This window comes from Laccaria bicolor, genomic scaffold, assembly GCF_000143565.1.
Source record: "Laccaria bicolor S238N-H82 LACBIscaffold_26 genomic scaffold, whole genome shotgun sequence".
In the NCBI taxonomy this organism is placed as follows: domain Eukaryota; kingdom Fungi; phylum Basidiomycota; class Agaricomycetes; order Agaricales; family Hydnangiaceae; genus Laccaria; species Laccaria bicolor.
Window position 1 is genome coordinate 432,824 of NW_001889897.1, and position 13,911 is coordinate 446,734.

Below are 13,911 nucleotides of genomic sequence, written 5' to 3' on the forward strand. Positions count from 1 at the left end.
CGAAATGACGTTTAACGTGCTTTTTCCAGGATAATCAGGCTAATCTCGCCACGTTCCGAATGATTTGACTGTAGGGTCCGAATGGCCGGGCCAGTGGTTTCAACGACTCGGACGTTTCCAAATCGTGAATGCACTATGAAGAAGCGCTTGCACGCGGACCGGCCTGTGCGTGGACTCGCGCATAGCGCCCATGTCCCACAATTCTTTCGTTTCGCTCCAAGGTCAACCCTTATCGGCCTTTTTCCTACGATTTGGGGTCGATTCGAGGTGTCTTCTATCTTTGTTTTGATATCAAAATGCAGACGGACAACGCAGAATGACACGACTGACACGTCTGTACGGCCACAGCTTGATTTCAACGATTGGGTTCTTTTCAAATCGTGAATGTGCCCAGAAGGAGCCCTTCCACCCACGTAGGCCGGATTGTGCGTGGACTCGCGCACAACGCCCATATCCCGCAATTGCCTCTTCATTCCCCCAAGCTAGTCAAGAGATGCTTGCGGTCCTGAAACAACGACGCCGACAGCTATTACCGGTCATGGCGATGTGGCAGACGCTCACCTTCAACTGTCGTGGACACCATTCGCCGGCTTCCGTGTTCTCCAGGTGTATTTTGCAGCAGACCTTCTTCTCAGCTGCAAACGACATTATTATGCGCGGTTGAGCTGACAATTGCTCATGTATGTCATCCGGCGAAATCCCCCTACCAGGAAGCAATCGGCCTGAAACGGCGCTGCAACTTGCTCAGGCTGCAAATGTTCTCAAGGCCGACAGTTTCATTGAAACATTGTTTGTTCTGTTCGCGCCCTCCAAATTTTCGATCATACAGTCAACTCTAGCGTGAAATCGCGCAAAGAGTTTTCTCAGAAACCATGACCCAGCACCCCTGGGTTGCACATGTGGAATTCATCGAAGAGGCGTTTCGTAGACAAATTCACAAGACACCTCGGTGAGTATGTCTGACTTAAGGATCAATAGGCATTGACGTCCTTTGATTCATCCACCTGAAGCTGTTTATTGACTTTTTGTCAGACGACGGCCCACCAACAACCAGCAACCCGCTCGCTACCAGTCTTTCGACGTGATTCCAATTTGCCACACAGTGGTGTTTGGCGTTGTATGACAAAGACTTTGGATGACGAACTCGGGCTTCCAATGCAACATGTGATGCTCTTGACACTTTTCCGGGCACGTCTATCCTCTACGCCGGGTGTCAGCAGGTGCAGTGTGCGCCTGCCTATCTTTCGATCGTCTTCATCGACCTTCTCTCCACTCGGTCTGACATGCACGAACAACTCGCTTTGCACCTTATCTCACTTCGATTCAGCACCTCTGTGTGGGAGATGTGGAATTCATTCAACACGGTAGAGAAATTGCCGCACACGAAACCTGGCATCGTCCTGGTGAGTACTATTGTCTTCATCCTCGGGAATATATCTGACTCAAGGCTCAATAGGCCTTTGCGTCCTATGTACGATCTGCCTGAATCTGTTTATCAACTTTCTGGCAGACGAGGGCCCACCAACAACTAGCAATCAGCTCGTTACCACTCTATGGACCCATTCATGTTTGGCGTTGTGTGGCAAAGGCTTCGGATGACGAATGCTTTCAATGCAACGCTTGATGCTCTTGACACTTTTCCGGGCACGTCTATCCTTTACGCCGGGTGTCAGCAGGTGCAGTGTGCGCCTGCCTATCTTTCGATCGTCTTCATCGACCTTCTCTCCGCCCGATCTCACATGCACGAACAACTCGCTTTGCACCCACCTCACCTCACTTTGTTTGCAGCCAACTGTAGCGTGAAATCGCGCAACGAGTTTTCTCACAAACTATGATTCAGCACCTCTGTGTGGGAGATGTGGAATTCATTGACCTGGGTAGAGAAATTGCGCACAAGAAAGCTGGCATCGGCTTGGTGAGTACTACTTATTGTCTTCATCCTAGAGAGCATATCTGGCTCAATGCTCAATAGGCATTGACGACATTTGATCCATCTGCCTGAAGCTGTTTATCGACTTTCTGGCAGACGAGGGCCCACCAACAACGAGCAACAAGCTCGTTACTATGTCGACCCATTAATGTTTGGCGTTGTGTGGCAAAGGCTCCGGATGAACGAATGGCTTCTCGTTTCCAATGCAGCATTTGATGATTTCGACACTTTCCCGGGCCCGTCTCTCCTTTACTTAGGGTGTCAGCGGGTGCATTGTGCACGTTGTCTGCCAACCCTTCGATCGTCTTCATCGACCTTCCCACATAGACCTCAGGAAGATCGGTAGCGATGAAAAGATCTCGAGGTTCGAGTGTCTTGATAATACCCGAAGCAACCAACCCAGAATCGGATCCCAGTTCGATCATCGTTACAGGGTGAATCCTTGCTGCGTCCCAAACAAAAGGGGGTTCAATTTTTCGGTCTGAGGGTGTAGAAACATACGCGGACAACGTGTATGCCGCTTCCCTGCTAGCGAAGATATCAAAGATGAGATCCAAAGTGCTTTTTTCGAAGATTTGATCTACCATACTCTTCTAGCGATCCCGTAAAGACGAATTGCATCCTCTTGAGCTTCTATCCCAAAGACACGCTCGCTATCTGTGCTTTGTCGAGCAATATCGTTCAGGTTGGAGGGGCGGATGTCAAGATTGTCGGGAAAGTTGGGGTCTTGTGCAAGCATGGCAGACGAGGGGCACTAGGCGGAGTTGCTGCCAAACTGGCCCAAACAGTGACCATCGAAATCAAAATCCCCTGCTCCAACGATGGTCGTCAGCCGGCCCTCTTAACCCTCCATTCCACCCCTGGTTCACCCATCGATGCCCATTCAGGCAAAGGCCGTCCAGCGTTTTACGCCACTTGGAGCAGCTTTGGCTGGTCCTCTCGGAGCACTGCATGAGTTCTATCTATCTTCTGTCGCCCCTGCTGACCCAGGAGCAGAGTTGTTTATCCCTAGATGTGTGTGTACGTCTCGCCATCAACTCGCATTTAAATGCTGTAATGTGAAGGCTTTGACCACACGTGAAGTGCCAAAACAAGGATACAACCTTTTCCTGCCGACGCGAAAGGCAAGTGGAAGAACAACCTATCGATCTTGTCCGTAATATTACGGATAATGGGGCTCTATCGAGGTTTTGGCGCGACGATGCTCAACACATTCTCAATGCGTATGAAGTCGTTATTCAAAGTGTGCTGTCTGTCCTCATTTTCGCAATAAGACGCATTCGTTGTTTTATACACATATATCTTCTTAATGACTAGTTCTATGTAAAGACGATCAGTCACTGAAAAACAAAAAGTAATCGCTCCAATTAAAGTGATGCTCTTGCTGGTCCTGTGTGACAGCCATTAGGCCGTCAATTTCACCGAGGGTTGCTGCAAGCCCGCTATATGGTCGGCATTCAACTGGGGGGGCTAAGATATGTTTCTGGCATAGAGGGCATCTATACCGAGGTTTCGCGAGTCCACCACCTTGTTCCTTGATTCGAACGAGGGAGGGTCGGTCATAAGCTGGAAGTTGTGGGTGAAGGCCGAAAGAAAGCGCCATCCGATGAATTTCACTCTGAAAGAGCTCGTTGAGGGCAATTGCAGAGAACTCGTGACCACAAGCCGCCAGACTGGAAGGGGGTTATTAGCTACATGAAGAAATGTAGCGACATAAAGACACTGAACATGAATCGTTTTGCGGTGGACTTCTGGAGGACGGGACATCGTAAATCATCTACCAAGAGATCTGAAAGCTAGAGATCATGTTAGAATCTTGCAGACTGATATTTAACTCAACCTGCCTCATTGAACCAGCGGTTTTGGGCAACAGCACGAGCGACTGCATCTTGGTTCTGGAAAACATTGTTGGAAATCTTCAATGGGATCAAGATGTTGAAGGCTATACGCTATTCAAAAGGCGAAGAAGTCTATTATTCTCCTGTGACAAACGCTAGAAAAAATAGCGCAATCAGTGAGAAAGATCTTTGTATCAATCAAAAGCACTGCAGACCTCCGTAGGAGATTGAATCAGGACGAACCCGTCTCTCTCTAAGAGATTCTCTTCATGAGAGCTGAATGTGTACTGTGGGTCACTGTCGGCAGTTGCGCCGCTATTGGGGTGTAAAGGCATCGAGCTTGAGTTGTGAGGGACAAAGGACTTCGGACAAAGGGCAAGAGATTCGTATTTTCCTGATTAGGAATAAAACATGAACGGCAGTGACATTCTGTGACAATTGGCCACTTCCGCATAAGTCAGTTTTTATTCTGCCTCCCGACTCTATAGCTACACGACTTCGAGGGGCAAACGGCTTCAGTAGCCTGGTAAAAAAGAACGTCGTACGTAAACATACGGCACGCACGTTGTTTCGAAAGTAATGCTGGAAGTCATTGGTCCTTTGCCACAAGGACCAAATTGGAGTTTGCGTTCATCCAATGGTAACAACCTGCCAAGCTCTAACTTGTGTCTGCTAATTGCTGGTAAGGGATGGAATCGCTTATGCAACCCTACTAGAGGATGAGACACGTTAGCCACCTTGAAGCCAATACTCACGGGCGCTTAGCCAGGATGGTCGCTAAGAAGTTGGTACATGGTCTGTCGTGCTGTGATTTGCCGAGGGGCTTGCCTGGGTGATCAAGAAGAATCTCGGGAGTAGGTGCCAATGAAGTGCCCCGTTAGCCTTGAAAATATTTTCAACCGCAATGCCGCCCCAGAAAGACTTCGCTCCAGTGAAAGCTTCGACGACTGATGATGCGGTTGACTCGCCGATGACGCGGTTGACGCACAGAATAGGCCTTCAGTCAATCAAAATGACAGACTTGGCCAGAACGAGGCCGATCAGAGATAGAGTAGGAAGTGCTGGTCATTCTGGCTAGCCGCATTTGAAGCTGAAACTTCGTCATATAGAAAAGAGCAAAAGACGAGTCAATCACAAATCGCAGGGAACAAGGCCAATGAGGGGTGATTCAAGGTTATCGCAAAGATATAGCAATCCATGTTGGGAGTAGTTATGCGCTGATTGGCTAGAAAGTTTTGGAACAGCTCTGTGCCGATGTCACGGTAGAGTTGCTAGGAAGGATGATTGCACGACTCCGGATTCTGAAGAAGCGAAACCGAGTTAATGTCCGGTGAAAGTGATCTGCAGAAGATCCCGCGTGTGCTCCAAACTGGACGTTTTCCAATGATAAAATGGAAGAACTCTCAGCACAACGCCATGCCGCTCCAAGGATACTTCCGTTGGCACCGCTGCGGATGGTTTGAACAGTTGGCGGAAAGAATGCCGATGAAGACGATCAATAGAGATGAGGACAACAACGCGCACAATCCACCTGCTGACAGCTGGAGTAAAGGACAGACGTGCCCGAAAAAGTTCCAAGATCATAAGCCATTCGTCATCCGAAGGCTTTCCCAAACAACGCCAAACATTGATGGGTGGCGATTGACGTCCACCGAAGGTTGACCGAAGGGTAACAAGCTGCTTTCTAGTTGCTGGTGAACCCTCGTCTGCTAGAAACTCAACAAACAGTGTCAGGTAGATAGGTCAAAGGTCATAGATTCCTATCAAGCCTTGTGTCGTGTCAGATGTGAAGACAATATCCACGAAGCCGATGCGAGGTCTCTTGTGCCGCAATTTGTCCACGAGCCACTTGTTGAATGAATTCCACATGAGCCACGCGGGGGGGTGCTGAGTCATAAGTTTGAGAAGACTGTTTGCGCGATTTCGCGCCAGAGTTGACTCCGTGATCGAAAATCTCGGAAAAGGAGAAGCTGCCAGCAGCCAATGCAACACCGTCGGCTTTGAGAACATTTTCAGTCAAAGCAAGTCGCGCCGCTGTTTAGAGCGGTTGGGTTCTGGTGACGGGATACATGGGTCCACAGGGTGGTTATCAGCTCAATTGAAGAAGGCCCGCTGCGAAATCCACCAGCGGAGCACTGAAGTAGACGAATGGTGCCCCACGACAGTCCGAGGTGAGCGACTGTCACATTGGCATGACTCCCCGGCGTAGGCCTGCCGGCCGTTGCCCTAGCACCGCGAGGGGATGCGCTCCAACGCTTGACTACCTTGGAGCAAAAAGTGGGACATGGTACTGTGCGCGAGTCCACGCACAGGCAGGTCCGCCTGCAAAAGCTTCTTCTAGATGCATTCACGTTTTGAAAAAGTTCGAGTAGTTTAAAGTCAAGTCCTGACCTCTCGGACGTGACAGTCATATCATGAACGTGGTGAGACTAGCCGGCGTATCTAAATACAGCACGTTGAAAGGTCAATTTTGCAGAAAACAAAATCCACATACTTCTAACAACGTAGAGAATTTAAATGTTCCAGTTGAAGAAGCCGCGAGTGACCCACACCAGGATCCCGGTCAATAGCAGAAACGGTCTGATCCCGAAAATGGGGGTTTTGTCCGGACGCCATTTCGCAGTTTCTGTCCGGATTGTACCCGGCTTACCTCAAATTTTGTAAATTTGTCCGGGTTGGTGGATCTGGGGGTTTTTCGGCAAAAATTCGTCCGGATCCGCAGATCTAGCCATTCCAGGGCGTAAAAAACGGCCCAGGTAGGCGCAAAGAGTCCAGAGACGCCCCCAGAGCTTCAACAAACAAGAATCAGTATTCTCGATCTATTTACAAGTCCGTGAGGTTCCTGGAATGGCTATCCGGGCTTATTGAGCACTACAAAAACACGTGTAAAGTAAGGATAGTGCTTAGTTCAAGGATCGAACATCCATTCTCAGGGAAGAGTGGCACACGCCATATCGCGCGCTTGACGACTCAGCTAAGAGACCTTCTGTCCGGATTGCTGCCTGAGGGTGTATGTGCCCTGAGCAATCCTGTCCGGGCTGGGGTTCCACTTTCTGTCCGGACTGGCTCCCGGCCGATTTGCGAAAATCCAAATTTTTTGTCCGGATCGGGAACAGACCGTTTCTGCTATTGACCGGGGTCCTCCCACCTTGTGAGCGGAGTTTATTTATGTAAGCCTCACGTGGTTTCCCAATCGTAATTCTTGAACGTTTGAACTTCAATATTTCAATTTGCACCAAATCAGTTATTGTCAAGTTTCTTTTAAGTATCTTGCAACTGGCCCCCCTGGCTTATCCGTGTCGTCAGTGTCACACTGCTTTGGCAAGAGGGCGACTTGAGCGTGCATTTGCGCCCATGGGCTTCGTTTCAAACATACTTGGATCTTGTTTCGAGGTCTGTCATACTTCTCCCGTCATTCTGTCTGTCTGACACGCCGACTTGTAGCCCAAGGCATGAAGAAACTTTGGCTGTCCCCATATCCTTCAAATTCGGCCCATGATTGCATTTCTCTCGATTTGTGTGTTCTTTTCAGGGTCCGTCGGACAAATCCGTTCCTTCCTAACGGAGATAGTTTTGAGCCACCAACTCCTTGAAATACGGGTCTTTGTGCTTCTTCAAGCTGACCTATGGAGGGCAAAAGCCTAGGATTTCAAGTTTCATCTTCTGCTCGCAAACGTCCTTCTATGAGCACCTGGGAAGATCGACCGCATGAACCTAAACAGAAAAGGACGCCTGGTGGTGAGTTGCGAAAGGTCAGTTTTTGTGCTTCCCAACTGCTTTGTTGTTCATAAACATTTTTGGGCGTGGTGTAGGCTCCAGAACCGGTATGCGGTCATCCTCCTGTCGATAGTCAGTTCAACTCATGATCTTCTTATCAGTCACTCAAGCAAGGTCTTCTCAATGGTTATGAAAAACGCCGGGTATTGAAACTCAATTCGAATGATGTTTGATTTTTATTAAACCAATCGTCTTCAGTTAGCGCGGGCCAGCACGTCAACCGTTGCTCATGATAATTCAATGAAAGGCTTTCAAACTGTGGGCGGAGAGCATTTACATGGCAGCATAATTGGCAAACCGTATGGTGCAACCCCCGCTGTTTCCCGTAATATTGCCTCTCAGATGGATTTAAGAGGGGTAAAGCAGCATAATCGCCCTCAGAGCGCAACAGACTAACCTAATAATTTAGGAGAGCAACACCAGAATAGAGGAGAACATATCTCGGGAAATGATTCATCCTCGGAATGAATTACGACAGGACGCCATCCTTGGGGATGTGGTTATCGCAGAACAGGATAAAGGAAAAAGGAAGATGACACCACTACAAGTCGAGGAAATGGAGCGTGATAGGAGGCAGCAACATATTGAAACAAGCCGCACGTCCGATTCGCCACCTATGATGCCACTACATCCACCCATAACGCCCATAATGTTACCATCTCCCATGATGTTACCCCCTCCACCAATGATGCCTCTCCAACGCACTGCTAACAATGTCCATAATCTGCACCACAACTCAGACGTACCCCCTCCTGTGGCTTTGGGCGACTTTGGGCGTCAAACATCGGCATCTCAGTATCTGGGACGTCCAGTGCAAGCGCAACCGCCGACTCCATCTCGTAGCATTCTCGCTTCAAACGAAGGGCACCACTCGTATTCTGTAAAAGACCATCTCCGTAGCGTCCACTCACCGCAATCTCGTCCTGGATCTCCCGTGGTTTCTGCCACAGCCGCCGGGTGGGATGCTCAACAGCGCCCTCGTAGCGTACAGTCTGTTCGACACCGCCATGGCATGACACCCCCAGAAGGATTGGCTACAGGAAGCATTGGTGGCCTAGTTGGCCCTGGTGGTCCACCTCGTCCTATGTCCTCAACCTCAGCTGGCCAAGAATGCTATCGACAGGCTTCCCCACTCCGCCCCCGCAGCGTACAGTCTTCTCGTAATCGAGCTGCCCCGTCTCCCGCGTTTTCCCTGGGAGCTGCGAATTTGAATGACTCTGACCGTTGTCGCAGCGTCCAATCTGCTCACTCATCCTCTCTAGCTTCCCGTCCCTGTGAAGAATTACAGCCTGTTGGCTCTGACGCGCAACTACAATTCAGTGCCAGTTTGAGTGGAGGGGATGCGATGCAGGTAGATCAGCCTATGTGGAGTAGCCAAGGGCACTACGGAGAGCCTGTTTCACAACGTTCCTGCAGCGTCCAGTCTGCTCGTAAACGAACTCCCCTAGCTTCTACAGCATCTTCCCAGGTTCCTGCCATTTTGAACAACCAGAGCATGCAATCTGCTTACCAGCGTGACACAACTTCTCTTGTCGTTTCCCATCCCCGGGAGCAGTCTCGGCCGAGCAGAGGTTTGAGCGGAGAGACCGTCATGGAGGTCGATCATCCCAAGTTTTTACCCCCGGGCAACCAAGGGCACTTTCGAGAGCCGCCTCCACGGGACTCCCGTGGCGCTAATTCTTCTCGCAGCCAATCTGCTTCGTCTTTCTCCACATTTCACAAGGTTGCCGAGGGGCATCACAGTTTGACTAGCAATTTCGCTGTTGGTTCTCGTGGTCAGCATTCTCTGCCCAAGATTGATCTTAGCGCAGGGGTTGCAATGGAGATGCGTAGCCTCACGTCTCTAGGATTGGGTACCTCTAAGAGTGGCCAAGTCCATGATGGAGATTTTGTCTCACGTGATTCCCGCAGTGTCCCATCTACCCGTGATCGGTCTGCCTCTGTGGCCCTCACAGATTGCCAGGTTTCTTCAAGAGCTCATAACTCAAACAGCCCGCATCGTTGTCACAGCGCACAATCAGCGCGCCACCGCTCTGGCGTAGCCTCCCCCTTCGATTCCGATCCTCAAGATGTGCCAGGTATTCACCAAGCATTGGCTTCCAAATTTTCAGCTGGCTCCCATCGTCATAGTTCCCACGTTGAACCCAAAACTATTTCGAGCGAAGTTGTTCGATCTGCGCTATGTCCTCCCCTCAGCGCCCAGGCTCAATCTTCCCTTTGTCGTTCTGGTGCAACTGTAACGACTCCCGTTTCTGCATCGACCTCTCAGCTTGGTACCTATCCAGCCCCAGTCTCGAGCACTATCTTTGATCATCTGCCCAAACCATCCCAGCCTACGTTCAATTGCCACAACCAATTTTTACCCTCTGATACTTTACACTCTTCTGACTCCCCGCAGGCTCCACATCGGCCTTCTGGTGCATCCGCTGGTGCGGCCGTCAACCCCCAGGGTGAGATTATCCACCAAACGTCGGCTCCTTGCCCTCCAAATAGTCAGCAAGTACAGGATGCTCCCTGGAAGCCGATTAGTGACTTTGCCGCGTTGAGTGAAGGGGCTACGGCGAACGTAGCTGGTTTTAGTCTTGGGGGCGCTCAACCTACGACTCCATCTTCGAGTTCTGCTTCCCCTTCCCCTGATGCCAACCCGTTACGTTATCGCCCTGGTCCTCTGCTTTCCCAAGCGAAAGCTGGTGGGGATGATTTGCATCAATTTCGTAGGGCGCCTTCTGCACCTCGCCAGTCTGGCGTAACTTCTGCCACCAATGTTCGTTCCGAGAGGGGTCCTCGAACTATGACTATTGATTCTTTAATTTGCTACCCTGACCGAGATTCTCAGTCAAACGTTAGTTTGAGTGCGATGGATTTAGATAAAGCTACAGCTCCAACGTCAGATGCTCCTTCGAGCAGTCAAGGGTTGGTGGACCTTGATCCACATCGTGCTCATAGTGCCCAGTTCTTCCATAACTCCGCCTCTGCATCCTCTCTACCTTCTGAAGCAGCTGCTCAGCCCCGGGGCTTGGCTCAAAACACCCCCGATGTCATCTTTGAGTCTCACAATACCTCAAAAAGCGGAGTTCCGTCTGACCCATATAACCAAATGCGCCCCAATTTCGTGGATCCGGCAGTCACAAGTAACCAAGCCCTATCATCAATCTCTAATGAAGCCTTCTCCGGAGCAGTACGAGGTTCTTTCAACGAGCCTTCTGGAGCACTTTCTCAAGATATTGGTGCACAAGGCCGTAATTTAGAATCGAGTGGGTCCAGTCGGTTTTCTGATGCGGTACAAGATGTGCCTGGTTCTTTTGACCAGCCTTCTGGACAGCATCTGAGAAACTCTCAAAATGGTGGTGGACAAGCTTGCGACCCAGGATTGAGCGGGCCCAGTCAGAGTGGGCGTGATCAAGTTTCTGATACAACACAAGGTGTACCCAGGACTCTCAATCAACCTTCTGGACTGCATCTGGGACTCTCTCAGAGTGTTGGTGGACGAAACTATGACGTACGGTTGAGTAGGCCCGATCAATTTCTTGAAGCGCTGCCAGACATGCTCGGTTCTTTGTACCCACCTTCTGGATCGTACCCGCCACTTTCTTTAACTGTTGATCAGCAAAGTTATGATCCAGGATCGCCGTTGGGTTCTGACATGGAAGTCGATTGTTTCCTCCCCCGACAGCAGAAAGACTTCCTCCAAGGAGATGCCACCTCGAACCAACGTACGTTCAATCAGGAAAATCTATATAACCAAGGTAATTTTGCTGTTATTTACTCCACTCAAGTTTCGAACCTGAGACGTGCGTCCCTAATAGATCCTCTACCCACGAACCTTCGTCCAGCTGGACCCTCCCCGACGCCTGTCGGGGCGCCTCTGGTTACGCCCATTCCCAAGAAGCCGATCAATTTTAACTTCGATGAGGGTCATAATGACTTTGATTGGGGCTCGTCCCAGGAATCGCGCCCATGCGACCAAAGATTCCATGCAAATTTTATATCTGAAGGGGAACGTAGGATGCGGAGCTTGTCGGCTCCCGGCCTTGATCTAGGCACTATTCCGGAAGACGCAGAAGTTCCAGGTGGTGATCACGCAGGACTAGACACGATCTTAGAGCGGCTCAATGGGGTTCAAAACTCTGTTGATCAAACTCGCAAAGAGTGCCGTGAAGTGATGAAGGTAGTGCTTGGGTCCTCGCTACACAAAGGTAAGAAGAAATTGAAGAAAACACCAAAGCCAAAGGACCCTCGTGATACACATCCATTCCGAATGAGTTTCCTGGTGAGCGTGACTTCGAGATCTGCTCTTCCCTTCTTAATCAATCCCTCCAGCGCATTTTGCGGCGACATCTCTTTCGCCTTTTCAACAACGCCAAAAATGACAATGAACTTTTCTCTCGTCCAGCTCCTACGCCTGAAGAGATCCAAGTCTTCGAATCCCGACAACCAGGGTGTATTCGCATTTCAGCGAGGAACTTTTCCATTGACTGGGCTGGTCCAGGTGGTTCCCCCTTCAATACTGAAGCCGAAACTGTGTTTGCCGATGATCTGCTGACTCGGATTGTCGAGGACAAATGGTACCAAGAGGCCGCACCGATCCCTGAAGCTTTCACAGACGTCACTTACATCCGAACGACATTCCACAAACAACTCAAATACCTTCGTAAAAGGTTCTCGCTATACCAAGGAAACAACGTTCAACTACACCAAGAATCACTAGCACATAGCTCTAGATATCAACGCAAACGACAGGTTCGTCTCCTATCCAACTTCTTCTCTGTATTTCTTTCTGCTGAACTACCAAGCTTTACTTCAAACGGCGAGACGCCGTCCAGAATGTGCCTGAACTCAAGCCGTTCAGCCGTCTCTTTGAAACTGTTGGAATCGCAGGCGTGAGCTCAGACGAGTCAGACCCCGATTCGCCAGGTGACTATCGACGTGTCTATCCGTCATGGCGTGGAACTTCTCTCGAAATGCTTGAATGGCGAATCGACACATTCGTGGAAGAGCTTAGACAACCCAAAATTGGCCATCGTCGTATCCCTGGAAAACCTCCTCGACGGCGCCTCCATAGGGATAGGGAGAATCCTGAAGCACTCGCCCGTCCTCGTCTTCCAGTCAACTGTTATGATCCAGAATGGATTAAGACTTTGAGAACGGGAGAGTTGCGCGACCTACAAATAGATCAAACTTCTTACGATTTTGAACAGGGTGAGAGCGATTTCGATGATGAGTGGCCCGGGGATGAAGGCTCGGAACCAGACATGGGTCTTGAGTAGTTCGTTGAGTTTACATAGATTGATTATTATGTAATCAGATTGTGACTTCTGGCCAATGCGGTTACCTAATCTATCCTATACACATGGTCACCTGCCAAATCAACTAGTTATCATGTCCACAGGCCTCTTTGCCCACGACTCCCAACTTCATACTCCAATACACTCCGCCGAGGACAATGACGGATTGACCTGGTGTCTTCTCGCACACTCTGATGCGGTCTTAAAAGAGTTTGTTGCTTCAGGCGGAGCGCTGGACAGATCAATACTTCGATGGAATCCGAACAAACCCTGGGACCCTTGGACTCCTGTATCAATTTGGGGATCACCCCAGCAGCAACCTTGGTATCTTTCTCAAGACTCGCACAATAACATCTCTATAGACTTCTCGGAGTACTTTTCTGAGTATCAACGCGTGGAGCAACTGCTGTTTTTCAGCGGAAAATTCACTCTACCTTTGCCTGAATCCGCGGCTATTCAGTTCGATTCTTTTTGCACAGAATTTGGCTTTCGCAATGCTCAACGAGCTATGCGAGAGTACGTGGCATTTTTTACTTGGTGGACAATGATAACGCCCAAGCGGGACACTGAACATTTGAAGGCGGCCCAGTTAGACCAAATTCAAGCTTTGCCTATTGATCTAATGGCTTGCACACGAAAGGCCATCATTATTGACCTCGCCGAGGACTGGCCTCATGTGAACATCCCCTTATGGGCAAACTATAGGATCCCGGTCTTGTATAGATGGACGAGTCGGGAAGGAGGTGATCTCCGTTTCAAACGTCTGTCTCCCATACAAGATGGTATCAAGCCCCCTTTCGACATCTTCTTACAGGACGAGAGGAAGACCCTCTCAAATCCGACGACGCAAGCAAAGCACCGTGTGCGCAATCTGGTCGTTGACTTCGAGGGCTGGGCTCGGCGAGACATTGCAGACAAAAAGGAGTTGAACCAGCTTCGTAATTGTCCCTTTATTCTCATTGACAACGTCAAGTCCACATCCCGAATATTCTTCCGCTGGCGAAGAATTCGAAATCGCGCTTCCCAGCATGAACCCGATTCCAGTGATGAGGAAGATATCAATGATGCGGAATATCACGGG

At 49.8% G+C, this 13,911-nt stretch overlaps 2 protein-coding genes across 2 annotated transcripts in view; both read left to right on the plus strand.

Annotated features, from left to right (window-relative positions):
- Window positions 1-2,885, plus strand: part of LACBIDRAFT_330342 (uncharacterized protein) — a gene marked incomplete at both ends in the record, with an annotated part of 3,741 nt that extends 856 nt beyond the window's left edge. Inside the window, 9 exons of the mRNA XM_001884526.1 lie at window positions 487-606; window positions 840-949; window positions 1,033-1,117; window positions 1,221-1,403; window positions 1,457-1,471; window positions 1,533-1,799; window positions 1,841-1,915; window positions 2,188-2,294; window positions 2,528-2,885. Of these exons, the coding sequence (XP_001884561.1) occupies window positions 487-606; window positions 840-949; window positions 1,033-1,117; window positions 1,221-1,403; window positions 1,457-1,471; window positions 1,533-1,799; window positions 1,841-1,915; window positions 2,188-2,294; window positions 2,528-2,885 (1,320 nt within the window). The remainder of the gene's footprint in view (window positions 1-486; window positions 607-839; window positions 950-1,032; window positions 1,118-1,220; window positions 1,404-1,456; window positions 1,472-1,532; window positions 1,800-1,840; window positions 1,916-2,187; window positions 2,295-2,527) is intronic.
- A 3,895-nt stretch (window positions 2,886-6,780) lies between these two features.
- Window positions 6,781-7,224, plus strand: LACBIDRAFT_304124 (uncharacterized protein; the record flags this gene model as incomplete). The annotated part of the gene is made up of 3 exons (XM_001884527.1): window positions 6,781-6,938; window positions 7,035-7,161; window positions 7,213-7,224. The coding sequence occupies 3 exons, from the start codon at window positions 6,781-6,783 to the stop codon at window positions 7,222-7,224; spliced, it is 297 nt and encodes a 98-aa protein (XP_001884562.1).
- Window positions 7,225-13,911: the final 6,687 nt, after the last annotated feature.